Raw genomic sequence first — 27095 nt, 5'->3', positions numbered from 1 at the left:
TAAAGTAAAGAATCCCCCATGGTTGATGATGGTGAAACCTTAACGGTTAGTGGCCTTGGTCTAAAAAAAAAAAAAATATTGGAAGGATATCTGTACCGCCCATATATATATATATTTGTACATTTGGGGAAAAAATGCTTCAAGGTTTCCTAATTACTAACTAAAGAACCCAAAGTCTTATACTATAATCCAACCTTTACAGGGATGCGCAAGTCCTCTGTCTTCAGGAGTGCACCACTCCTCTGCATCCCACCTTCCAGATGCCGATGGCGGTGTACTCCAGTGGCATGGTTACTTCATATTTATACTGGCTGGATCCAGCAATCCTGCTATCTTCAGAGCTGCACTTAAAAGCTGTACAGCAAACCACTTGCAACCACGCCACCATTGTCTAGGGGACCAGTAATTTCAAGGTGGCTGTTAACTTTGGCAATTAGCTGTACACTGTAGTATTAAAACTCCCTACATACTTGAGAACACAATTTTTTTTTATTTTTTTTTTATTTAATAGTGATGAGCGAATATACTCGTCACTCGAGCTTTCCCGAGCACACTCGGGTGATCTCCAAGTATTTTTAGTGCTCGGAAATTTAGTTTTCCTCAGCTGAATGATTTACATTTCTTAGCGTGCTTGATTACATGTGGGGATTCCCCAGCAACCAGGCAACCCCCACATATGCTGGCTAACAGATGTAAAACATTCAGCTGCGGCAATAAAAACTAAAACTCCGAGCACTAAAAAATACTCGGAGGTCACTCGAGCATGCGCCAGAAATCTCAAGTAACGAGTATATTCGCTCATCACTATTATTTAGCCTCTTTCTGACCTCAGACGGGATAGTACGTCTGAGGTCAGATCTCCTGCTTTGATGCGGGCTCCAGCAGTGAGCCCACATCAAAGCCGTGACATGTCGGCTGTTTTGAACAACTGACATGTGCCCGCAATAGCGACGGGTGGAATCGCGATCCACCCGTCGCTGTTAACTAGTTAAATGCCGCTGTCAACCGCTGGCGGCGGCATTTAACTACCGCTTCCGGCCATCGGGCCGGAAATTAGCGCATCGCCGACCCCCGTCACATGATCGGGTGTCAGCGATGCGTCAGCGTAGTAACCAGAGGTCTCCTTGAGACCTCTATGGTTGCTGATGCCGGCTTGCTGTGAGCGCCACCCTGTAGTCGGCGCTCAAAGCTAGCCTGTAATTCAGCTACATAGGGGTGATTTGATGATCGCTCCTATCTAGCAGAGCTGATCGAGTTGTGCCAGCTTCTAGCCTCCCATGGAGGCTATTGAAGCATGGCAAAAGTAAAAAAAAAAAAAAAAAAAAAATTAAAAAAATATGAAAAAGATATAAACCTCTAAATCACCCCCCTTTCGCCCCATTCAAAGTAAAACAAAAAAATCAAATCTACACCTATTTGATATCGCCGAGTTCAGAATCGCCCAATCTATCAATAAAAAAAGGATTAACCTGACCGCTAAACTGCGTAGTGAGAAAAAAATTTGAAACTTCCGAATTACGGTTTTTTTTGGTCACCGTGACATTGCATTAAAATGCAATAACGGGCAATCAAAAGAACGTATCTGCACCAAAATGGTATCACTAAAAACGTCAGCTCGGCACGCAAAAAATAAGCCCTCACCCGACCCCAGCTCACGAAACATGGAGACACTACCGGTATCGGAAAATGGCGCAATTTATTTTATTTTTATTTATTTTTTTTAGCAAAGTTTGGATTTTTTTTCACCACTTAGATAAATACTAACTTAGACATGTTTGGTGTCTATGAACTCGTAATGACCTGGAGAATCATAATGGCAGGTCAGTTTTAGCATTTAGTGAACCTAGCAAAAAAGCCAAACAAAAAACAAGTGTGGCATTGCACTTTCTTTGCAATTTCACCGCACTTGGAATTTATTTCCTGTTTTCTAGTACACGACATGGTAAAACCAGAGATGCCGTTCAAAAGTAAAACTCGTCCCGCAAAAACTTAGCCCTCACATGGCCATATTGATGGAAAAATAAAAAAGTTATGGCTCTGGGGAGAAGGGGAGCAAAAAACGAACACGGAAAAAAACGGAAAATCCCAAGGTCAAGAAGGGGTTAACAAGTAAATTGCAAAATAGTTTTACAAGCTCCTTGCGGTTTTATCCATTATTGAAGCTCTCAGCAGTCTGATAGACAATGAATGGAGCTTTGGGACAGCCACCTCTCCATTCTGTCTGGCACTGTAGAGCCCAGTTCTCAGGAATAGTGGAGATCCCAGCAGTCAGTGTTAAACGGTGTTGACTCCTACTACATACTGCATTATATTGGTCATCGAAACTCCATCGTGCTCTTCATTTCTGTATAGGCTTAAATGTATGGATGTATTCCCACAATAATATGGTGTATGAGTACTGTATGAGCATATTAATTAAAAAATGTTTTTTTTTTTTGTTTCTTTTTAAAGATTTATTCTCCAGATCATTCCAGTGCAAACTTTTCCTCGAGCCCGTCCACCCCTGTGGGATCACCTCAGGGATTGACTGGTATGTAAACAGTGTATATTCGATACCTAGTAAACAAACATGACACCAACAAAAATTGATTTGACACATATTAGATGTGTACAGAAGTGTTTGATAATTACTAGTGATGAGCGAGCGTGGTCGGATAAGGTGTTATCCGGGAACGCTCGTGTCCTAATCCAGTATTTTCGGCATGTTCGGGAAAATATTCTCGAGTCCCACGGCTGCATGTCTCGTGTCTGTTTGGCAGCCGCAACACATGCAGGGATTGCCTGACACATAGGTAATCACATTGCAGCCTACAATCCAGCCAGACCTACCTAGGACCCAGGTGTCCTTTTGCAATCAAGATATCCTTTACATCATTCAGTGAATTTTGCAAACTGCGGCTATATGAATAAGACCCTATGAGGGTCGAAACGTTAAAGGGAATCTTTCACCTCATTTTTCGTATATAAGCTGCGGCCACCACCATCTGGGGCTTATCTATAGCCTTCTATAATGCTGTAGATCAGCCCCCGATGTAACCTAAAAAAAAAAACACAAGTTATATTATACTCACCCTGGGGCGGTCTGTTCCGATGGGCATCGCGGTCCGGATCCGGCGCCTCCCATCTTCATGCGATGACATCCTCTTCCTTGCTTCCTGTCGCTGCTCCTGCGCAGGCGTACTTTATCAGGGCTGTTGAGGGCAACGTCAAGTGCTCAGGTGCTGAGCTTCTTGGACCTTTCCTGGCACCTGTGCACTGCAGTACTTTGCTCTGCCCTCAACAGGACAGATAAAATATGCCTGCACAGGAGCCGTGACAGGAAGCAAGGAAGAGAACTTCCTCGCATGAAGATGTGTGGTGCCGGACAACGACACCCATCGGACCGGACCGTCCCTGGGTGAGTATAATATAACTTGTTTTTCTTTCAGGTTAAATCAGGGGCTTATCTACTGCATTACAGATTGCTGTAGATAAGCCAATAATGGCTTCGGCCGCATCTTGTATATGAAAAAGTAGGTGACAGATTCCCTTTAATGTTCTTGTCGCCTCACCATTTTCTATATCCCTGCCTTATCCCTGCATTATTCCTTATTCATGAATTGTGTTATCGCTGCATCTACATCTGTATATTAAAGTTTTCACAAGCATCTATCAAGAGTGTGCGGTGATTGAATATTACTCTACATAGGTAATCCCTGCATGTGTTGTGGCTGTCGAACATCTGCGACACATGCAGCCGTGGGACTCAAGCATATTTTCCTTGCGCGCTGAAAATACTTGATTAGGACACAAGCGTGCTCTGTATAACACCTTACTAGTGATGAGTGAGTGTACTCATTGCTCGGGTGTCCTCCCGAGTATGTTAGTGTTCAGAGATTAAGTTTTCATCGCCTCAGCGGAATGATTTACAGCTACTAGCCAGGCTGAGTACATGTGGGGGTTGCCTGATTGCTAGGGAATCGTAACATGTAATCAAGCTGTCTAGTAGCTGTAAATCATTCAGCTGCTGCGATGAAAACTTAATCTCCGAACACTAACAAATACTCGGAGATCACCCGAGCAACGAGTACACTCGCTCATCACTACACCTTACTAATAAGTAGTTAATGACATAATGCAAGAGTGTAAATTAAAGCTACACGTAAAAGCAATTGTTTATAAATCCATCGTTTTCATTAACATTGCTCGATGGGTATACTTAAATTTGTAATGCTGTGTCCTTTTAGGGAGCCTACTGCCTACATGCTAACTATATGTGGCATGGTCTAGTCGCCGTGTTAACGTTACATTATCTGATTTTAATTTGTCTACTTTTTTCATGTTATCATATCTGTGTTTACTCTGCCATTAGGAACAGGACAGTGGCCTAGGGCTACCGGCCCAGGAGCAATGTCGCCAAGTTATGAGGGAACTCTACACACATTAGTGAGTAGCTGCATTGTTGCAATCTTAGAAAATGCAGTTGAGTAATCTAAGAATTGAAAACTGACTTTAACCCTTTCGCCCCCACCTACAGCAGAACAAAATGGAAGATCGGCTTGATGAAGCCATACACGTGTTAAGGAGTCATGCTGTGGGGCAGACTGGCGTACATGAAGATATGCATTCACTCTTGGGAACAGCTGCAGGAGTACTAGGAGCTAACTTTCCTGCTGCCATTCTCTCCTTGGCCAATAGACATTCTATGGTCAGAATAATTCACATTACTTATAGAAACTGTGTATTTTTTGTTGGCTATATAATACCTGTATGCAGTAACAACTCGAACCCTGCCTGTCACAAGGAATAACGTGTAAGACCAAAAATGCTGAGATTTTAACCTGTGCAAAATGTCAATATGTATAAAGCCTTGTGGCAATTAACCATTAAATACAGTGCCATGAAAAAGTATTGGCTTTGGAGTCAGTAAGGCTACTTTCACACTAGCGTCGTGCACTGCACGTCGCTATCTGTCGTTTTGTAGAAAAAACGCACCCTGCATTGCAATGCTTTGCCACACGTCGCAACCTCATGCGACGGTTGCGCCGTGTTGTGGCGGACCGTCGGCTGCAAAAAACGTTACATGTAACGTTTTTTGCTGCCGACGGTCCGCCGCGGCCGGAACTCCGCCCCCACCTGCCCGCACCTCACAATGGGGCAGCGGATGCGCTGGAAAAATGCATCCGCTGCCCCCGTTGTGCGGCGCATTCACTGCTAGCTTCGGTACGTCGGCCCGACACACTGCGATGGGCCGAGTACGACGCTAGTGTGAAAGTAGCCTAAGCCAAACCTCCGGCTTCTCAATTTCCCTGAGTCTGACCCCCAACTCCCTCATAGATGACTCATTTTTAAATGATACATTTAATGATACATTTACTGTATTGCCTTAAAGGACTATTCCAATCTTCAGGATCCTGTCCCAATATGTAGTAGGTATAATAATATTTGGAAGTACCTCCAATTAGCGAATCTGAAGAACTATACTAAACTTCTATGTTGCTTACTTCATGTAGTGCATTGCAATAGCATCGGTATTAGTGATGAGCAAATATACTCGTTACTCGAGATTTCCCGAGCACGCTAGGGTGACCTCCCGAGTAATTTTTAGTGCTCGGAGATTTGGTTTTCATCGCCTCAGATGAATGATTTACAGCTATTAGCCAGGCTAAGTACATGTGGGGGTTGCTAGGGAATCCCCACATGTAATCAAGCAGGCTAGTAGCTGTAAATCATCCAGTTGCGGCAAAGAAAACTAAATCTCCGAGCACTAAATACTCAGAGGACACCCGAGCGTGCTCGCGAAATCTCGGGGCAGCACGGTGGCTCAGTGGATAGCACTGCAGCGCTGGAGTCCTGGGTTCTAATCCCACCTTGGACACCCATCTGCAAGGAGTTTGTATGTTCTCCCTGTGTTTGCGTGGGTTTCCTCCGGGCACTCCGGTTTCCTCCCACATTCCAAAGACATACCGATAGGGAATTTTCCACATTTTTTTAACATTGGACCCACAAACTTAAATGTATTTTCTTAGGATTTTATGTGATATATCAACACAAAGTAGCAAGTATTGTGAAGTGTAACGGAAATTATTTATTTATATTATGTCAGATGAGACAAAGTAGAACTTTTGGGTTACATACAAAGTGCTGTTTGTGATGGAAAACTAACACCTTGAAATGTCATCCCCACCATTAAACATGGTGGTGGCATCTTCTTGCTGTGGGGATGCTTTTCTTCAGCAGGGACAGGGAAGCTAGTCAGAGTTGGTGGATGAAGCGAAATATAGGGCAGTCCTGGAAGAAAACCTTTCAGTGGCTGCAAAAGACTTGAGACCGGAGCGTAGGTTCGCCTTCCAATAGGATAACGGCCCTAAACATACTGCCAGAGATTTAATGGAATGTTGTAGATCAAAGCATATTCATGTGTTGCAGTCCAGACCTAAATCCCATTGAGAATCTGTGGCAAGACTTGAAAATTGCTGTTCACAGATGCTCTCCATCCAATCTCCCTGAGCTCGAGCTAGTATGTAAAGAAGAATGGTCAAAAATTTCAGCCTCTGGATGTGAAAATCTGGTAGAGACATACAGCAAAAGATTTGCAGCAGTAGTTGGAGAAAAAAGTGGTCCTACAAAGTAATAACTTATGGGGGCTGAATGCTTGCTACTTTGTCTTGGTGTATCACATAACATCCCAACAAAATGCATTTAAATTGCTGGTGCAATGTGGAAACAAACACTGGGTATAACAATTTTTTCAAGGCACTGTATGTATACATATGTGTATAGATATATTCTATAGTTAGATATAATATATATAGTATATACGTAGCCGTTGACATCATAACCATTTCCCTGTTTCTTCCACTAGACGCCACAAACAGAGGATGGCCTTCCAAATGCTCCAAATTTGCTTCACAACCCTGTAGCTCTTTCAACACAGGCTGGATCTCTGTCAGACTTGACCCGGCAAACAGACTCCTTCACTGGTAAGAGTTGAAGAAGAAAAAAATGTATTCTAGGAGAAAAGATGCAATATCCTTTTCATTCTCATAATGTTATTCCATGCCTTCAGTGTCTTGACCATCACCTCTTCAAAAAGCTGCTACTAAAATCCTTTGTAAGTCTTCTGCTAAAGGAAGTCCACTTTCTTTTCCAGGACTCGCAGGCCTGAGCAGGACAGTTGTGTCATCTAGCGCACCAGACATAAAAAGGGAAAATAAAGAGGATGAAGAAAATAGGTCAGTTGCTGACCTGTCAGATGATGAGAAGAAAGAATCGAAATCTCAAAGAAGTCGGACACGCTGTTCTATAAACAGGTCTCGATGATTTCTGACAGGGTTTAACATGGTAGTGAGCATCAGACCTGTGCCAGTGATAGTTGGTATCTCTGTGCAGCTCTGCTTTTTGATCGTGCTCACTTGCTAGTATTAAACTTAGTTTGTTGTTGGACTATTTTCCTGTTTAGCCCCACTCTTTATTACATATCTAATTATACTGAATACCTCCCTTTAGTCAAGATGAAGACGATGAGGATGATAACCTTCCCCCTGAGCAAAAAGCTGAGCGAGAAAAGGAAAGGCGAGTGGCCAATAATGCCAGAGAACGTCTTCGTGTGCGGGATATTAACGAGGCGTTTAAAGAGCTGGGGCGGATGTGCCAGCTGCACCTTAACAGTGAGAAGCCACAGACTAAACTCCTGATTCTGCACCAGGCTGTGTCTGTCATCCTCAGTTTGGAGCAACAAGTGCGAGGTGAGTGGGACTTGATGGAAGAGTGGTGGGGCACAGATCTGTCTGTTTTCCCTTTAACGTCCTCCCTCCTTTATCTTCCACCCCAGAGATATACATGTAATTTCTTCTTTGCTTTAGTCTGTTATCTCTGAACAGTACATGTATATTCTCCTCCTGCCCCACTCTCTGCTTGCTAATGTGACCTCGCTTTTTTTTTTTTTTTCCCCTTTTGGTTTCTTTTAGATTTTTAGGGACAGGGTTGTAAAAGAGCAGCAATTTTGCATGAAACACAACGGCTGTATCACTTTCCCCTATATAAGAGATGGAGGGGAGCTAGCATGGAGTGTATGGCTATTGTAGATGGGCCATCTCTCCTAGAAGTGTGATGTATGTCTGGGTACAAGTAGATTGTCATTTTGTGCAGTGACATGGGAATTATTAAAATGCACAAACGCCTACAAGAATCCATCAGGAAAGCTCTTATTTAATAAAAAAAAATTAGTAAGACGCCTCAGATTGCTCCCAGTTTTGTTTCTCATTACTTTTCTTATTTAAGAGAGTTGATTATTATGTACATTACACAAGTTGCATGTGTTTTAACGTGTGTATGTGAGCGTGCGCATTATTGGCTGTGCGTTTTTCTTTTTTTTTTTCTTTTTTTTTTTCTGCAAAACTTCTTTTCTTGCCAAACTTTTTTTTTTAATCCTCTTGTTGAGGATTTTGGATGCTATACATCTGCTATTCCAACAATTCATTAAAAAGTAGTGTAAATTTTAGTCTTGTCTTAGCTCTTTGTATCAGTTCTAAACCGCATAGACATCATTGTTGTTTTCTATACTTCATCTTTTTTTTTTTTTTTTTCCTACCATTTTCCTTTTCCGAAACCTACCACTTCCTATCTTCAGACAGTTCTCAAACCCCCTTCTCCCCACCACCTACACACACTCCTTGTCCCACTGGCTTCGTACTTAATGCTCCTCTGAAATAATAAGAGGATTCCCTTAAAGCTGCAGTCCAGTTACTGCCCCTTGTTACTTGCTGCACCAGCTCTGTTAAAATTCTGTGGCTCACTGGGGCTTCTGAAGACATTCTGATGTGCGTGTGTATAGATTCTTATTATTGCACATCCACCCTATATACACGGGGTATCCTAACTGAAGTGCCAAAGTCGGTAAACAGGAAGGTAACCCATGTGAAATGTGTATTCTTGTGTTGCATATGTAGCCTAAAGATAGTGGCGCTATACGGTAGAAGGCTGAGAACTGTACAAACATGGTGTATTGTATTAAAGGTAAACGGTGTTGAATTAGTTTATACAAAGTGTTAATACAAAGCTGTAATTTAACGCACGCAGTGATCTCTCCTGAGGACTATGGTTGCTGTAAAGTCAACCTCTTGCTTTTAATAATCTTTGAAATACAAAGTATTCTAAAGGGGAAACCTCTGAGTACTGCAGAAAATAGTCTTAATTTCTACTTATTAATGTTTTGCTACTTGAATAATTGGCTCAGGATATCGTCCATCTCTCCTGATACGCTTGATGGCATATACATCTGAATTGATGCATTGATCTGGCTACCTAGCTTTAAAGGTAACCAGTGGTTTTTGTCAAAATAATGCGCATGTTAACAATGCGCCAACCTCATTCAGGTTCGTGTGGTTTTGGCCTTCCACATCCATGCAATGTTTTTCAATACCTCCAAATTAATGCAAAATATAGGACCATTGAACTACAGTTTTCAGTCTTCACTGTATTGACTATGCCAGTCCTAGGATAAACTAAAATCTATATGAAACCTGAATTTGTCATATTTTGGCAAAGCCATTATTCATCTGACAATGTACAGGCAAAGTTACTTTTGTTTCTCACATTGGGCATAGGTTCTGACTGCAATGAATTGCTTCACTCTTACACTGAATGTGTCATAAATGTTGGTGTGAAATCTGAACCAGTAATGTAAGCGATTGTGAATGACCAACTATTGTACTATTAAGTAATTAATTACAAGATTGGTTTAGGATTTCATCATGCTATTGTTCCCCCATTTTTGTTTGGCTGAGCGCTCTGAACCAAAGCGTGTCCATATCCTAAACCAGTATGCCTAGGCTAATTTTTGTATATAACCAAATTTGTTTTTGTTTTGTTTTTTTAACATCCTTACAAATTCCATAATTGGCAGTAATTTTGTCCTTGAGATTACTGCATGTGTTAATACAGCATAAAACATTTTTGTTGGTCCTGTGTTTTTGTTTTTTACTTTCCTTGCCTGTGTGTAGACAGCTTGTTAATGGCAATGCCTTGTAGAATAAATATTATACAGTTTGGCACCCTCCGGTAACGAAAGGTTTATTGGGGCCCAGAGTTAAACCCTCCCCCCGATTTAACCATTCACTTTCCTGGGGTCCAGCAGCGGTGGAAGCAGTAAGGAAGAGGGCAGCTCTGTGGAGGAGAAGGACGTGCGAGATCGGGAGAGGAGAATGTCAAACAACGCGCGAGAGAGAGTGCGCGTCCGAGACATCAATGAGGCGTTCAAGGAATTGGGCCGAATGGTGCAGATGCATTTAAAAGCCGACAAAGCCCAGACCAAGCTCATCATCCTACAGCAGGCCGTGCAGGTCATAATGGGCCTGGAGCAGCAAGTGCGAGGTATCCTCGACTTCCACCCTAGCATCCATGTTAAATTAAACTTCCATTCTTCCTGCATCAACACTTATTACATTTATTTTCTTCTCGTTACAATCCCTTTCTCTTTAAAAATTTACTCGCCATCTTGGATGCTTGCATATCTTTTTTGCCATTTGTGCCATAGATTCCAGTGGTGTTTTAATTTGTTTGACTTCTCTCGCACACGCGCACACGCTCTCTCCATTTACTGTACCATTTCTGTGTTTTCATTTCCTTTTTTCATCCTTTTTATTGGAGATTGGAAGTTCTTGTGTGGCTGTCATAATAATCATCCAATCGGATGCCGTTACAGTGTCTATAATACTGTTCGTCATCTACTCCCTCTCGTTAAGCAGAATAGTGAGACCCAGTAGGCAAGGCACTGCTAAATTTTGGTGTTTGCAGTTAATTCAATCCATTTAGGGCTATGTGCTCACGTTGCGGATTCATGTGCGGATTTTTTCGCACCATTTTTGTAAAATCCGCAGGCAAAACGCACTGCGTTTTACCTGCGGATTTCCTGTGTGTTTTTTGTACGGATTTCATCTGCGGTTTTACACCTGCGGATTCCTATTGAGGAACAGGTGTAAAACGCTGCGTAATCCACACAAAGAATTGACATGCTGCGGAAAATACAACGCAGCGTTTCCGCTCAATATTTCCCGCACCATAGGCACAGCGGATTAGGTTTTTCATAGGTTTACATGGTACTGTAACCTGATGGAAAACTGCTGCAAATCCGCAGTGGCCAATCCGCTGCGAATCCGCAGGCAAATTTGCACCGTGTGCACATAGCCTTTGAATTGGACCACGTATTAAAGGTATCAAGCCTAAATACAAGGTGGACCACTCGTGCTTGAGATCAGTTAGCTGTGCATACAGTTGCTCAAAGGTATCTTTGGACACAGCCAAGCACCAATGTTTATGTAATGAAATGTCACGGTCATAAGACACTTTAAAAAAAAAAAAAAAAAAAAACTCTATGCCAGGACTTATTTCACTGTTTAAACACAACCAGTTAGGTCGACCTATTGTCCAGTGTAGCATTGCTCCAAAATTACATGCATTCTTGTGTTATTTTGAACAGGCTCTTGCTTACACCATTGCAATTCTTTGAATTGAATCAAAAGGGTATTCACATCTCCAAGATCCTATCCCAGTATATATTAGGTGTAATGTTATTTGCAAATACTTCCAATTCGAAATGTAGTATAGTTTTTCTGATTCACTGTCTCTTTACTAGCAACCAGGCAACCCCCACATGTACTCAGCCTGGCTAGTAGCTGTAAATCATTCAGCTGAGGCGATGAAAACTTAATCTTCGAACACTAACAAATACTCGATCACCCGAGCGTGCTCAGGAAATCTCAAACGAGTATGTTCGCTCATCACTACTCTTTACTCATGTGCAAGCATTGCATATTTTCTATGGTTACAACCACTAGCAACTAGCTAACTTGTCACGATCAGTGGTCGTAACCATGGATACCTAAAGTCCTGCAATGCCTGCATATGAGGAAAAAGATGGTGAATCAGAAAAACTATACTACTACATATTGGGATGGATCTTGAAGATTGGAATTCCCCTTTAAGTTTGTTGGACACGTTTGTGCTCAACGCTATTTCCCTCTGAAAAAAAGTGTACCATAGCTGCTTTGGTAAATTGAAAGCTGAACTTTCAATGGCACGGGCAGCAAAGACACTTACTATGAGCCAGTTTTAAAGAATGAGGTTTGTATACGTATTATCCTGTACAAACCATACGAGGAACAGCGCGGTGTATTTTTTTTTTTTTTTTTTGCTTGTGCTGTGTTCTAAGGAAGTCTGTAATCTATTTAGAGATCAAACCACATGTGGAGTTTTGGTGAACAGGGATAATTAAATTCTCCTCTGGCTTTGCTCCTACTTTCAGTTAGTTAGATATAATTATTGATGGTGCAATTGTAGATTAGCTACTGTGGGAATAATTTTAATGTGTGTTGATATAAACAAAGTATTCAATACAGCAAAAGAGAACAAATATCCCAGAAAAATATTCCACCTTAAGTTCTCTTCTTTTTTTTTTTTTTTTTTTTTTTTATATTCACCTTCTAATATCTGTCCTATATCTTATCGTAACACTTTGCGTGAAGGGAATCTGCTAGAACTATCTCGCCTCATAAGCCATCTACATAGACATGCAGGTCAGTGCTTTGCCTGATTGAGTAACACCGTACAGCATAGCTGAGCTTTGTTTAATTATAAATACAGCTGCAGCTCTCCCAGCGCTGTCAACTCAGCTGTACTCCCTTCTCCCCCAAATAAAAGCTGAATGTGATCTGGCACAGCTCTGCAGTAGAGGTGACAGCACTATGAGAGGAGAACTGCTTGTCTACTGTTAGTTCTAAACACACACAGCTCTGCAGTGAGATCAGAAGAGCAGCCATTACATATCACTCTGGTAACTACCCTTTTCATTTAAAATAAGCTCAGGAGGCAGATTCTCATGCAGATCAGTGTCCGGCCATAGAGCTTAATGGCTAATTTACATATTAAGAAAAACTTTGATTACTATGGAATAAAATTGGCTTTTAGATGATCAAGGTATCATTTTATTAACCTTCCTTTGACCCACTTGCCCATGTAGATGGATTAGGAGGGTTGATCCTTCCAACAGATTCCCTCAAATCTTTTGCTTCCTTCTGTATAAATATCTAGTAGCTATATCTGCCCACCGCCTTAAGGTGTTAGTATTACATAATTGTCTTGTATAAGCTGTAATAACTATTATCTTCCTTGCTATTACAACTTTTACTCCATTTTCTATTATTTTTTTTTTCGGGGAGTCAAAACGTAACTGTTGCTGAATGCTTGTCTTTATTAGTTTAACCACTTCATGGTAACTTGAGTATAGCTGGAAGTGCATGTTTCTGCAGTGCGTTAACATTTATAAATCACATTTTAAACTGTATATTTGCTTTTTTAATATATACCTTATTGAATGAAAACCATTTGAATGTAAAAAGAATTGCAACTCTATTAAGATGCTGACCATCTAATCCATACTTAAAATATTAGCACATCAATCCACTACATTTAACAATTGCTTTTCTTCATAGAGCGAAATCTAAACCCGAAGGCTGCTTGTCTGAAAAGGCGCGAGGAAGAAAAGGTGTCAGGTGTGGATCCACAGATGGGGCTGCCTGGAGGACTGCCTGGTCTTGGGGACTCTCATAACCCAGTGGGCCATATGTAAAGTGAGTAACCCCTGTTTTCATTCAATACCCTATCCAAAGACAATACCCTGTCATTAATTTCTATCCCTGGCACTTATTATGATATATAAAGTTAATTTTTCCATTTATAGTTTTGTTCTCTTGGTCCCACTCCTGAAATTGACTGTAAAATACTGAGATTACACGAATATGTGAATAAAGACTCAGGTTATCTTTTCTTCCAGTACCGAAGACTTCCAAGCCTCTTGTCAATTTTGTAGTTCATCTTTTTATGTTTTCTATTTTCTAAAGGATGCTTTTCCAGAGTATGTGCTTTGAGCACTGATGACTGGAAGTAAACTGTATGCTCTACAGTTCTGGCAAAAATGAAGAGACCACTGCACAGTTTTATAAAAATCCGCTTCTCTACATGTCTGACAGCCTTTCCATTCCAGTGTCAGTTGAATTTCAACCAGAGTACACCTCATTCTACTTAATGTGCTTCTGATTAGGTGATCACCTGAACCAAATCTTATTTAACGAAGGGAAGTATAAAAAACACTGCTGTGGTGTTCACAATCCTCTTGCAATACGACAAGCTGGATGGCAAAACAAGGGCTAGTAATATCCCAAAAGTAATAGGAATGAAAAAAAAAACTTTTAACAATGCCAAAGGAGTTGAAAAGAAAAGTCTTGAGTGAGGAAAAGGGCTCAATTCTGGCTTTACTAGCAGAGGTACACAATGAGCGTCATGTTGCCTCCATCCTTAAAATTTCTAAGACTGCAGTCCATTACAACAAGGTCAAGCACCAGACATTGGGGACAACAAAGCTACAGATCATCAGAGGGTGAAAACGACTCTCCACTGACCAGGATGACCGTCATCCTATTTGACTGTCACTCAGCAACCGCAGGATGACATCAAGTGACCTACAAAAGGAATGGCAAATGGGAGCTGGGGTGAAGTGCACTGCAAGAATAGTTCATAACAGGCTCCTAGAGGCAGGACCCAAGTCTTGTAAAGCTAGAAAAAAAGCCTTTCATCAATGAGAATCAAAGGAGAGCCAGGCTGAAGTTTGCCAAAGACCATAAGGATTGGACCATAAAGGACTTTGCCCAGCACCTGGTCTAATAGTTAGACGGAGACATGGAGAGGCGTACAAGCCACAGTGTCTTGCACCACTGTGAAATTTGGTGGAGGATCGGTGAAGATCTGGGGATGCTTCAGAAAGGCTGGAATTGGGCAGGTTGTTTTTTGCGAAGGACGTATGAATCAAGCCCGCATACAAGGTTGTCCTGGAAAAAACAGTTGATTCCTTCTGCTCAGGCAATGTTCCACAACTCTGAGGACTGTTTTTTCCAGCAGGACAATGCGCGATGCCACACTGCTAGGTCAATCAAGGTGTGGATGAAGGACCACCACATCAAATCTCTGTCATGGCCAGCCCACACTCCAGACCTGAACCCTATTAAAAACTTCTGGAATATAATCAAGATGAAGATGGATAGTCTCAAGACATCAAACAAATAACTGCTTACAATTTTGTACCAGGAGTGGCATAAGGTCACCCAAAAGCAGTGTGAAAGACTGGTGGATAGCATGCCAAGACGCATGAAAGCTGTGATTAAAAATCATAATTATTCCAAAAAATAATGATTTCTGAACTCTTCCGGAGTTAAAACATTAGTATTGTTGTTTCTAAATGATTATGAACTTGGTTTTTTTTTTTTTGCATTATTTGAGTTCTGCAAGCAATGCATTTTTTTGTTTTTTTTTGACCATTTCTCATTTTCAGAAAATAAATACAAAATTTATTGCTTGGAGCTTCGGAGACATGTTGTCAGTAGTAGAGTAAAAGAACAATTTACATTTTACTCAAAAATATACCCATAAAGAGAAAAATTGGAGAAACTGAACATTTTGCAGCGGTCTCTTAATTTTTGCCAGAGCTGTATATGGCTTTGCCACTAGTTTAGAATTCCCTTTTATGTAAACATTTCCATAGATAAAAGTACTTTCTCCTACCCCTCATTGGGGGACACAGGACCATGGGTGTTATGCTGCTGCCACTAGGAGGACACGAAGTAATACAGAAAGAATAGCTCCTCCCCTGCAGTATACACCCTCCTGCTGGCTCCAAGTGAACCAGTTCTTGCTCAGTGTCTGTAGGAGGCACTTGGGTCTGCTTTCAGACCCCACCGTTTTTATTCTATTTTTCCCTTAACGAGCGAATGGGGGCGACGGAACCTAGAAAGAGTCCGATCTCCCCCGAACCATCAACAGGCAAGAACGTGGAGCGTCCCCCCCCTGTACCCTTGGATGTCAGCCCTGAGCTCACTTTGCGGGCGACAGTGCCTTTGCGTGCTGGAGCCAGGTGCATAGCCGGACATGATGTTTATGACGTCAGTGCAGCCCCCCACTGCATCACCACTGTTATAGCGGATGATGGAAGACGGCAGAAGCTCTCCACCCCCTCCCTGACTTTGGTGACAGTGGATTGAGCACGGGCCCACCGCATCTACCGTGAGTATACCTGCAGGGCCGAGGCGCTGGGGTGTCCTGGTCCCTGGGATAAGGGAGGTCCGCAGATACCTTAAAGCCCGGGTCCATGGGTCACGTCGCACAAACAGCGGTAGCGGTGCTACAGGCTGCAAGCTTAAAATTTAGCCCCCGGCTTTTACCTCTCCAGGCTGGAACGTTGACTCCTGCAGTTTCCGCCGCCCACTCTCTGCAGCCATCTTTTGAACACAGGCTGATGCTGCAGCACTGCTCCAGCGTTTTAAATCACAGCTTCAGGAAGCGATTTCTGTGGACATTGCTGACCTCCCCCAGGGAATCAAGACACAGGACCTGGGTAAGCTGCAGAAACATGGCTTAACCCTTCCCCTGCTAGTAAGCACTCCCCTCAAGGCTACACTATGTCTCAATCAAAGCCTAACAAAAAGTCTGGGAAAACCCAGTGTGTTTTTTTGCTGCTTGTACCTCTTGTAAGGTATCTCTACCCCGGGTCACAATACTGCGTTATGCTCAGCTTGTGAACTGGTGACTGTTCAGGAACCACCTGTTACTGATACAGAACCCAGTGAGCCTAGTAGGGCTACCTCCCTTACCCGGTCTATGGCATCCCTGGCCAAAGCGTTAGACTCGTTCCGAGACCCTTCCTCTAACCAGGGCACTCTTACAGACAACGCTTCCGATGATCAGAATCCCTTGTACACTAGGGGTCATACCTTACCAAGGAGCTCTCGCTCTTCCAGGAAAAGGACCCCTGCCTTGTCCCCAGATCATTACCGGGTATCTGGTTCTGAGTTCCATTTCTCGCTCCCCCCTCCCCATGTGCTAGTAAAGAACCTGTCTCAGAGGACGATTCTGACACGTTCCTAGATCAGGAATTTCAAACGATCAGAAGACTCTAGACTCTCTCATTGAGTCAGTAAACAAGGCCCTGCAGCTAGATGAGGAACCTTTATCTAAAACTGATCATGCCGTGTCCTTTAAGAGGACCAAGCGGGCTCAAAGTGTTCGCCAATCATCCCGAATTTAAGGAAATCGTTGAATCTCATAGGATCCGTCCAGATAAACGCTTCACAGGGCAAAAGCCCATGGAGTCAAAATATCCCTTTGCTCCTGATCTAAGAAAAGATTGGTCACAGTCTCCTCCAGTAGATCCTCCAGTATCGCTCCTAGCTACTAAATCTATTTTATCCTCTTCAGGGCGCCTCGATTAAAAACCCCACCGATCGTCAGATCGACAATATGGCTCGTTCAGCCTTTGAAGCCTCAGCAGCCGCACTCTTTCCATCTTTTGCCGCTACGTGGGTGGCTAAGGCTATGACCCATTGGGCTGAGGTCTTGTCTTCAGCTGTTCTGGATACCAATCTTCCCCCGAGGTAGCAGACCTTGCTACTCAAAATAACCACAGCTGGGGATTTTCTAGTGACCGCATCTCTGGATGCCGCTGACTGCGCTTCTCAAGCAGCAGCAAACGCCATCACCATTCGGAGGCCCTTTTGGCTCAGGGACTGGCATGCGGATTCTGCTTCCAAAAAGTCATTGACTTCTTTATCATATCAGAGCAGTCGCCTTTTTGGCGAAAAACTCGATCAATTAATTTCTGACGCCACTGGAGGGGACAGTAAATTTCTCCCACAACAGAGACCTTTTCGGCCCTTTCAGAACCGGCAACAGCAGGCTTGGTCCCGTGTTTTTTTTTTTTTTTTTTCCCTTGTTCCAACTCAAATTGGTCCTTTTACATCCACATCTTCCGGACCCGGCCGGGCACAATGTAGGGATAGAGGTCCCCAGACTCCCTGTAGTATCCGGGGGACACCCTCAAAGTAGGCGGCTGCCTGCTTTCCTTCAGCGACGCGTAGCTCTGTCGTTCACGACGAATGGGTCCGTGACCTAGTGTCCTCCGGATACAAGACAGAATTCTCCTCTCTCCCAACAAATCGTTTTTTTTCTGTCTTCTCCTCCCAGGGCAAAGGCATCAGAGTTCTTCCAAGCCATAAGCTCTCTAAAAGAATGGGGGTTATCCCGTCCCTCAGAGCGAAAGGTTTCAAGATTTTTTTTTTTCAAACCTTTTCATTGTTCCAAAGAAGGACGGTATGGTACGGCCCATACTGGACCTTAAATTGCTGAACAAGTTCGTCAGGGTACGACTGTTCCGAATGGAATCGCTTCGTTCTGTCATCACCTCCATGGAAAAAGGCGAGTTCCTGGCGTCTATAGACATCCAGGACGCGTACCTCCACATTCCAATTTTCCCCTCACCAGAGGTTCCTTCGCTTCGCAGTTCAGGAACTCTTCCAATTCGTTGCTTTTCCCTTCGGCCTCGCCACCGCTCCCAGGGTATTCACCAAGGTCATGGTGTCTGCCGTGGCCATCCTGCACACCTGAGGCGTGGTGGTGCTACCGTACCTAGACGATATCCTCATCAAAGGCCCCTTTTTCCGCGCCTGCAAGGAGGCCATTAAGATCACAATGGATTCTCTTTCTCGCCTGAGTTGGAAGATAAACTTCAAAAAATCTTCCCCAGTACCGGCTCAGCGAATTTCTTTTCTAGGAAATATGCTGGACTCGTCCCAGGGGTTGGTGCTTTTTCCCCCGAAAAAGAAGCTCTCTCAACCTCACACTCTCTCTCTGCGCTTCAGTATGAGAGTCCTCGGCAGGATGGTAGCAGCTATGGAGGCGGTTCCATTTGCCCAATTACACCTCCGTCCCTTACAGCATGCCCTCCTGGCTGTTTGGGCCAGGAACCAGTCCTCCCTCGACCGTCAGTTCTTTCTTCCCCAGCGAGTCACCGTCTCTCAGGTGGTGGACATTGAAGTCCTCCCTGAATCAAGGGAAGTCTTTTCTTCCAGTACATTGGCTAGTTGTGACAACAGATGCCAGTCTTCTAGGCTGAGGAGCGGTGTTTCTACATCACTGCTCAGGGCCGCTGGTCACTTGGTTAGCCCTTTTCCAGTCCCATCCCTTCCTGGCGGGTCGTCCCATCAGGATTCAGTCCGACAATGCCACTGCAGCGGCATACATCAACCGACAGGGGGGAACCCACAGCATGGCAGCCATGAGCGAGGTAGGCTACATTCTCCGTTGGGCCAAGGAAAACCGCTCAATGATTTCTGCAGTTCACGTCCCGGTAGTGGACAGTTGGGAAGCAGATTTCCTCAGTCATCAAAGCCTCGACTCTGGGGAGTGGTCTCTCCATCTGGAGATCTTCCACCAGATCTGCTGTCGTTGGGGAACTCCGGACGTGGATCTGATGGCCTCACGGCTAAATTCCAAAGTTCCTGACTTCATAGCTCGGTCCCACGATCCAACAGCCATCGGGGCAGATGCAGTCGTACTCCCGTGGCATCATTTTCGGCTTCCGTACATATTTCCCCTGCTCTCCTTACTGCCGAGAGTCATCAAGAAGATCAGAGCAGAGGGAGTACCAGTAATCCTGATTGCAACAGATTGGCCGCGCCAGGCGTGGTACGCGGAACTAGTTCAACTAGTCGCCGACATTCCCTGGAGATTACCGGATCGCATATACCTGCTATCACAGGGCCCCATTTACCACCATAACTCCGTTTCCCTGTGTTTGACGGCATGGCCGTTGAGTCCTGGGTTCTAACCCAGGCAGGTTTCTCTCTGGAAGTCATCTCTACCATGATCAGCGCTAGAAAGCATATGTCTGTGTATTTTTCATCGCACTTGGAAAACCTTCTTTTCCTGGTGCAACGATCGGGGATGTTCTCCTCTTGACTTTTCCATTCCTTCCATCCTCGAATTTTTACAAACTGGTTTGGACTTGGGTTTCGCCCTTAGTTCTCTCAAGGGGCAGATTTCAGCCCTGTCCGTTCTTTTCCAAAGCATGATTGCCAACATATTGCAAGTGAAGACGTTCATTCAGGGAGTCTCCCAAAAGGTGCCGCCCTATAAGATGCTGTTGGAACCATGGGACCTTAATCTGGTCCTCAGAGTCTTGCAAGAAGCTCCTTTCGAACCTTTATAGGAGGTTTCCCTGTCCTTCCTTTCATGTGCAGGTTGCCTTCCTGGTTGCGGTCAAGTCCATTATACGAGTCTCAGTGCTGGCCGCTTTGTCTTGTCAAGTTCCGTTCATGATTTTTCATCAGGATAAGCTGGTTTTGAGAACATCCCCGTCCTTATTGCCAAAGGTTGTGTCATCCTTCCATCTCAATCAGGAGATTGTCTTACCGTCACTCTGTCTGGCACCAGTACATCGCTTCGAGAAGGTTCCCCCCCACACACTGGATTTAGTGAGAGCTCTCAAGAGGTACATCTTGCTGGCGGCGTCCTTCCGCAGGTCAGATGCCCTGTTTGTTCTCCCAGAAAGGCCAAGGCTGGGGTTTTCCGCTTCCAAGGCGACAATAGCCAAATGGATTCGTTCAGCTATTCAGGAGTCCTACCGAGTAAGAGGTCATCCTGTCCCAGCAGGGATTAAGGCTCATTCCACTCGGTCATTGGGTGCGTCTTGGGCCATCCGGCACCAAGTTTCGGCGGCACAAGTTTGCAGAGCTGTGACCTGGTCCAGTCTGCATACATTACCATATTCATTCTCAGGCCTCGGAAGATGCGAACGTCGGCAGACTATTTTTGCAGGCGGCTGTGTCGCATCTGTAACTTGTGGGTACAAGGAGCAATTACAGATGATTGTTCCCCACCCAGGGACTGCTTTAGGATGTCCCATGGTCCTGTCCCCAAATGAGGTGTAGGAAAAACAGGGATTTTTGTGTACTCACCGTAAAATCCTTTTCTCCGAGCCAATCATTGGGGGACACAGCACCCACGCTGTTAGCCTAACGGCTTTGGTTTTCTGTGTTGGCTTGGTTTTGACATAGTTCATCCTGGTTAAATGTTAAGCTCCTACTGCTTTGTTACCGAACTGGTTCACTTGGAGCCAGCAGGAGGGTGTACACTGCAGGGGAGGAGCCATTCTTTCTGTATTACTTAGTGTCCTGGTAGCAGCATAACACCCATGGTCCTGTGTCCCCCATTGATTGGCTCGGAGAAAAGGATTTTACGGTGAGTACACAAAAATCTCTGTTTTGTAGATACTTTGCTTTCCCAAATCCTTATGTAACTATATATGAAAATGAAATATTTCTCCCAGAAAATTATTGCAATTACGCATGTTATGTTATACACATATTTATTTCCTTTGAGTGAATTGGAACACAAAAAGAGGAAAAAATGGCAAATTGGACATAATTTCTTTCACACACAACCCCAAAAATGGGCCGGGCAAAATTGTTCCATTTCGACACGTTGACTATATTGCAATTTCAAATATACAGTGTGCTGGAGATATAAGCCGCAATTCATAAACACCAAGGATTTTTGAATTTTCTGGCTGGTTTTGTTGAGGGGCCACTGTCGCTCCTGTTTCACTGATGAATGACGTGTGCCTCATTACTGATCTTACTCCTGTCACAGACTAAGATTTCTAGAGTAAGGCGTGCTACAGCTCATTATGAATTATCTTTGGCATCTCGACCCTGCCATACCTCTGCTCTGTACACTTAGATAAATAACACAGTATACCCACACTTGGTATGTATCAAATTCACCAATATGATATCACCCCTAAAAAAGTGATATATATAAGAATATATAAAATCAACCACCAGGGTGCACTGTGCCCAATTGCAATGGAAACCACTGCTCAAAAAGGTAAAAACAAAGCAATATTACAGGGATCAAAAAAGAAGAAAAACGTACCATGCAACGAACTATTAAAAATATGACTTTATTCAAGGAAATGCCAATGATTATATAATCATAAGGAATAAAAACAGAAAAAACCACATCCGCGTAGCAACAGGATTACAAAGCTGTACAAGCAACAGAGCCCCCAAAATATCAGGATAAAAATAAATAGACTGTACACCACACAAAATTTACATGAGAAAATTAGAAAAAGGCAGGAATAAAAAAAAAATTTTTATAAAATATATTTTAAAAATTGTAAAATATATCAAAAAGGAAATTTTTTTTATATATGTGCAAAAATTTAATTATAATATAATATTATGTGCAAAATACAGCAAAATGGTGAAAATATAAAAAATAAAAGATAAATTAATTACTTGGCTGCAAAATCTCATATACTGTGATGTATGTATAAAAATTGTTGCACAAAAAAATAAAAAAACAAAAATGTGAAACAAAGAAACGGGGGTAGATAGAAACGGGGGTAATAGAACCCACTAATAGATCCCCCAAAACTATACTAAGGTGCATAAATAAGTAAAGTGCTATAGTGCCACCACACCACCCAAATCAACTTAGATCTATTCCTGCTGATTCCACCATACAAGCACCCTAATGGCGCCTCTACGGATATGCACAATATAAGGTGCAGCTGTACAATCGCAATTATAAGTTCCTCTACCTGGGGGGGCTCTCTCCTGTGCCAGCGCGTGCCCGACACGCGTTTCGGTCTTTAACCTTCGTTAAACGTTAAACGAAGGTTAAAGACCGAAACGCGCGTCGGGCACGCGCTGGCACAGGAGAGAGCCCCCCCAGGTTGAGGAACTTATAATTGCGATTGTACAGCTGCACCTTATATTGTGCATATCCGTAGAGGCGCCATTAGGGTGCTTGTATGGTGGAATCAGCAGGAATAGATCTAAGTTGATTTGGGTGGTGTGGTGGCACTATAGCACTTTACTTATTTATGCACCTTAGTATAGTTTTGGGGGATCTATTAGTGGGTTCTATTACCCCCGTTTCTATCTACCCCCGTTTCTTTGTTTCACATTTTTGTTTTTTATTTTTTTGTGCAACAATCTTTATACATACATCACAGTATATGAGATTTTGCAGCCAAGTAATTAATTTTTTATTTTTTAGATTTTCACCATTTTTCTGTATTTTGCACATATTATATTATATTATAATTAAGTTTTTGCACATATATAAAAAAAATTTCCTTTTTGATATATTTTACAATTTTTAAAATATATTTTATAAAAAAAAAATTTTATTCCTGCCTTTTTCTAATTTTCTCATGTAAATTTTGTGTGGTGTACAGTCTATTTATTTTTATCCTGATATTTTGGGGGCTCTGTTGCTTGTACAGCTTTGTAATCCTGTTGCTACGCGGATGTGGTTTTTTCTGTTTTTATTCTTTATGATTATATAATCATTGGCATTTCCTTGAATAAAGCCATATTTTTAATAGTTCGTTGCATGGTACGTTTTTCTTCTTTTTTGATCCCTGTAATATTGCTTTGTTTTTATCTGTACACTTAGGCGCAGCTGGGAGAAACAGAGTGAAACTCCACCTTGTGCCAAAAGTTTGCAGCTTTTTATGCCATAATTCTGCCGTAAAGGCTTTGATAAATCGGGGTCATAAGAGGTGCATTTAAAGCGCAACTTTAATTTTTATTGATATAAAAGATGGCAGCTACTGAAAATATTCTACGTACATAGGAGAAGGATGGAGCTCTGTCTCTAGCTCCTCCTGTCTGCATACAATCTCATCAGTAGCCGCCATCATCTCCTGTCTCAGTAATGGGAAAGTGTCTTCACTGAATACAGATTTTACCTCGGAATTGAGAATTCTGATAATGTCTGATCAATTCTGGCAGAGAAAGAAGCAGATTTCTCTGATATGTATTGCAAAGTTGCTTATTTTCATGTGTACTATTGAATTACGAAGTAAAAATTAAAACTACGGTTACTTCTTATGACTTTCTGCATGCAATCAAGCTTAAATAACTTTTTTATTTTTACACACTTTGTCTTCTGTTACTCTTATGTAGTTCCCAAACCCAATTTCTCCAGGTTAGGTCAACTTTGCTTATCTATGTCACCACAATGATTATTCTCACGTCTTTATAAAGATAAGATATATGAAGATGAATAACAATTATTTATGCTGTTTATTTTAATTTTTTTTTTCTCTCAACAGTTTCATCATGTTTGCTGGATTTTTTACATCATACGTTGGGTTATTTTTATATATATATAAATATAATTCTAATTTTTAAAAAGGTTTTACAATTTTTGTTTTGAGATAAAAAACAAACTTCGAGACATGGAATTCTTTGTGGCCTTGACTATATTTTCCTGAGAAATGGACTCTAATGACTGAGTTTTACAGTGGAAAGAGATAATGAAAAAAATAAACTGACTTGGATTGACGTCTCAACTTTGAACTTGTGCTCAAAGAAAGCAGAGAAGTCATCAGGAATTTGCCTTAACTGAGAAAGAGAACTTATTTAAGCGGTGAAAGTTGTAGAAAGTTTTCCCAGAAGTTATCCGCCCCGCTCTGCTGGGAGTAATGAGTATTTTCCCGACCTTGTGCCTACACTTCTTAGAAAAAAAAAACAAGAGAAGTTTTGTTGGAATAAAAAAATAAAATAAAAAAAAAAAACAACAAAAAAAATAAGATAGGCATGTGAGTTATTTGTTTCTTTTTTTTCTTTTTTTTTTAAGTTAGAACAAATAGAAAATATTTTTTCAGGTTTGTTTTTAGAAATGGATTTTTTTTTAATAAAATTCGAACAAAATTTTTTTTTTACAAAAAAATCTAGATAAGAGCTACAGTGGTCTATCCTTATCTTGACTCCCTTATAATACCTCAACCACTGTGCTGTCTACCTTTCCTAGGGTCTATTTTTCCATCGGATTTAAGTCTCCCTATTCACAAAATTTTGCTAGCTGTAATAATAATTTTAGGAGCTGAAATTGGTAACACCTGTGGTGCTACGAATAAAAGTTTCTCTGTACAAATAAATATCATATGTTTGATAAATCAAAAGGTAAGATTCCTGTGAAAAGCAGGCATCTTGTGCAGCTCAGGGTAGGACTTGAAAAGTACAGGTAACTTAGTAATTTTTTTTTTTTTTTTTTTTTTTTGCTTGCTCCCAGGTTTTTAAGACTTTGGGTTCTGAAAATTTTAAGTCCGAGAAATCAAAAATGTGTGAGGTGACATTCTCTAAATTCTATTGGCTTAATTTCAAGAGAAACTTGTAACGGTGGTCTAATCCACAACACCAACAACTTCCATGTTGACCTTGTGTAATTCACATGCTTCCCTAATTATTAGATTAGATCTTCAAGATGCACCTCTCTGGATTGAATGAAAATTTTTCATACAGCTTTCACTTTCCAAGCATTTTCTCTGACATGCAGGATCTACCGAATGTTTCCAGTCCACTTGGTTTTATCTTTGTCGTTCTGTTTTTTTTTTGTTTTTTTTAAGTTTGTCTTGGTTTTGTAGCTGAATTAGCACACCTGCTAACAAATGTCATTTAACACTTATCCTGTTTCCACTGGACAACCTCCTTATCGCCTATTCACAGGCTGGGTGATAATTTGCTAATCTGGGGTTGCCACACCTCCAGGACCCATGCCAATTGACAGATCAGGGAACTTTTCTTTTTTTTATCTGACAAGGACATTTTATCCCCTTTTCCCAACGTCTGCTCAATTTGTTTTTTATGGCGCTTCAGAAAAAACTCAAGTGCAATGTTCTGCAGCCCCATGGGGGAATGAATGAAGTGGCGGTTGAGCATGTGCGCTACCTTTCCATTCTAACAATGTTCCCCATTCTACTGATCATTGCGGATCTTTGAGGTCAGACCCCCACCAATCAACAAGTTATCACCCATGGTAACTTGTTTTTACCAGACAACCCCTTTAAGTCTTTCACCTCAATCACCTAATTTCTAACCACTTTGAATTTAAAAGGGATGGATCATCAAAAATTGTATATTTTGTATCCACTTTGAATTGTAACCATATTTTTGGATTATTATGGTTTTTGTTTTTTTGCTTTAATCTGATTAACCATATGAAACTCCAATCTTGAGACTAGAGTAAGAAGGTAGACTAGGCTAGTATTTCCCAAGTCTCATATTCTGATATGTCGTGTAGTCTGTAGGCACCGTTATCACCTCGGAAAATTGCAGGGGTGTATAACAGCTGCTTAGTATTCTCTCAAACATGGCCCAGTATGCATCTTGCTTGATAAAATCTATTAAAACGTTTCTGATTATAGCATAACCCTCCATTCCAAAGTAAACATTTCAGACCACAAAGTCAAGTGTGCTCTGTTTTTGCACCTACTGTCACCGTCCCTCTTGTCTGGATCACTAATTTTCTGCATACTGGACCATTCAGGGCCAACTACCTTACGCACAGTGTACTTAGGAAGTCTGCGGAGTCATACCTCCCACTGACGGACCTGTCCACCCATCTGTGTCTTCCCTGGTCCATCAGAGGGCAAGGTCAAAGGGGATGTCTTCCAAAGCAAGCTGTGCATAGGGGTAGGCACCTGGTATGTGGGACAAAATGTGTACTTCCCATCGTTAAAAAATGGCTTACCACACTATCTATACACAATATGAGAAAGTGGTGGGTACCTCTGTTATGGCCAAGCCTAGAAATGATTTTTAAAAATGACTACAAAAAGAGAGACACTTTGGGACAGGCTAATGGGGGAAAAAAAAGTTGTCTTCTCCCATGTCAAAAATCACAGCACAGCTTCCATTTTTTAAAGAACCTGACAGCTGATGTGTATCAGGCAGCATGTATAAGGTACTGGCTGTATGATCTCCGCCAGGTATGTTTGACTCTGAAACGCTGCGTCAAACGTACCTGACTGAGATGATGTAGCCAGTGATGCATGCTGCATGTGGATCAGGCTGCATGTGTCAGGTTCTCTTTAAGCTCTGTATCGTGATTGGTTGTTCATTGCAGTTCTCATAAATCTCCCCTATTCTCTTCTACTGACGAACTTCTAATGAATAAAAATAACATTAAATACATTCCCGTTTTAAAAGTGCAAAAAAAAAAAAAAACCATTGCTTTCACCGTTAATGCATTGAACACTTATTAAATCACGGCCAATGTGACACCACTGTGTAATTACTACTTGTAATCCTACTTGTAGAAAATAATTACGTAACAATTCTACAAATGTTTGCAATGTACCATTAAGGGATGGAAAGCTGCTTGTTATAGATATAGTTTGCATGGCTGGACAAGGTTTAAAAAAAAAAAAAAAT

General features: G+C 42.0%; 1 protein-coding gene across 7 annotated transcripts in view; it reads left to right on the top strand.

Moving 5' to 3' along the window:
• TCF3 (transcription factor 3) overlaps positions 1-24478 on the top strand; it is a 128416-nt gene extending 103938 nt beyond the window's left edge. For 2 of the 7 annotated variants that reach the window (XM_069740638.1, XM_069740639.1), the window contains exons 13-20: positions 2452-2530; positions 4352-4425; positions 4517-4687; positions 6845-6962; positions 7133-7292; positions 7489-7727; positions 13470-13607; positions 23993-24478. In XM_069740638.1, the coding sequence (XP_069596739.1) occupies positions 2452-2530; positions 4352-4425; positions 4517-4687; positions 6845-6962; positions 7133-7292; positions 7489-7727; positions 13470-13606 (978 nt within the window). In that variant the 3' untranslated portion in view covers position 13607; positions 23993-24478. Of the gene's footprint in view, positions 1-2451; positions 2531-4351; positions 4426-4516; positions 4688-6844; positions 6963-7132; positions 7293-7488; positions 7728-10117; positions 10354-13469; positions 13608-23992 lie in introns of all 7 variants that reach the window. The other 5 variants (XM_069740641.1, XM_069740640.1, XM_069740637.1 and 2 more) reach the window with 5 other exon arrangements.
• Positions 24479-27095: the final 2617 nt, after the last annotated feature.

The sequence above is a fragment of the Ranitomeya imitator genome, chromosome 1 (assembly GCF_032444005.1).
Source record: "Ranitomeya imitator isolate aRanImi1 chromosome 1, aRanImi1.pri, whole genome shotgun sequence".
NCBI classification, from domain to species: domain Eukaryota; kingdom Metazoa; phylum Chordata; class Amphibia; order Anura; family Dendrobatidae; genus Ranitomeya; species Ranitomeya imitator.
The sequence above is the reverse complement of the archived record's forward strand: the minus strand, read 5'-3'. Positions and strand labels throughout refer to the sequence as shown.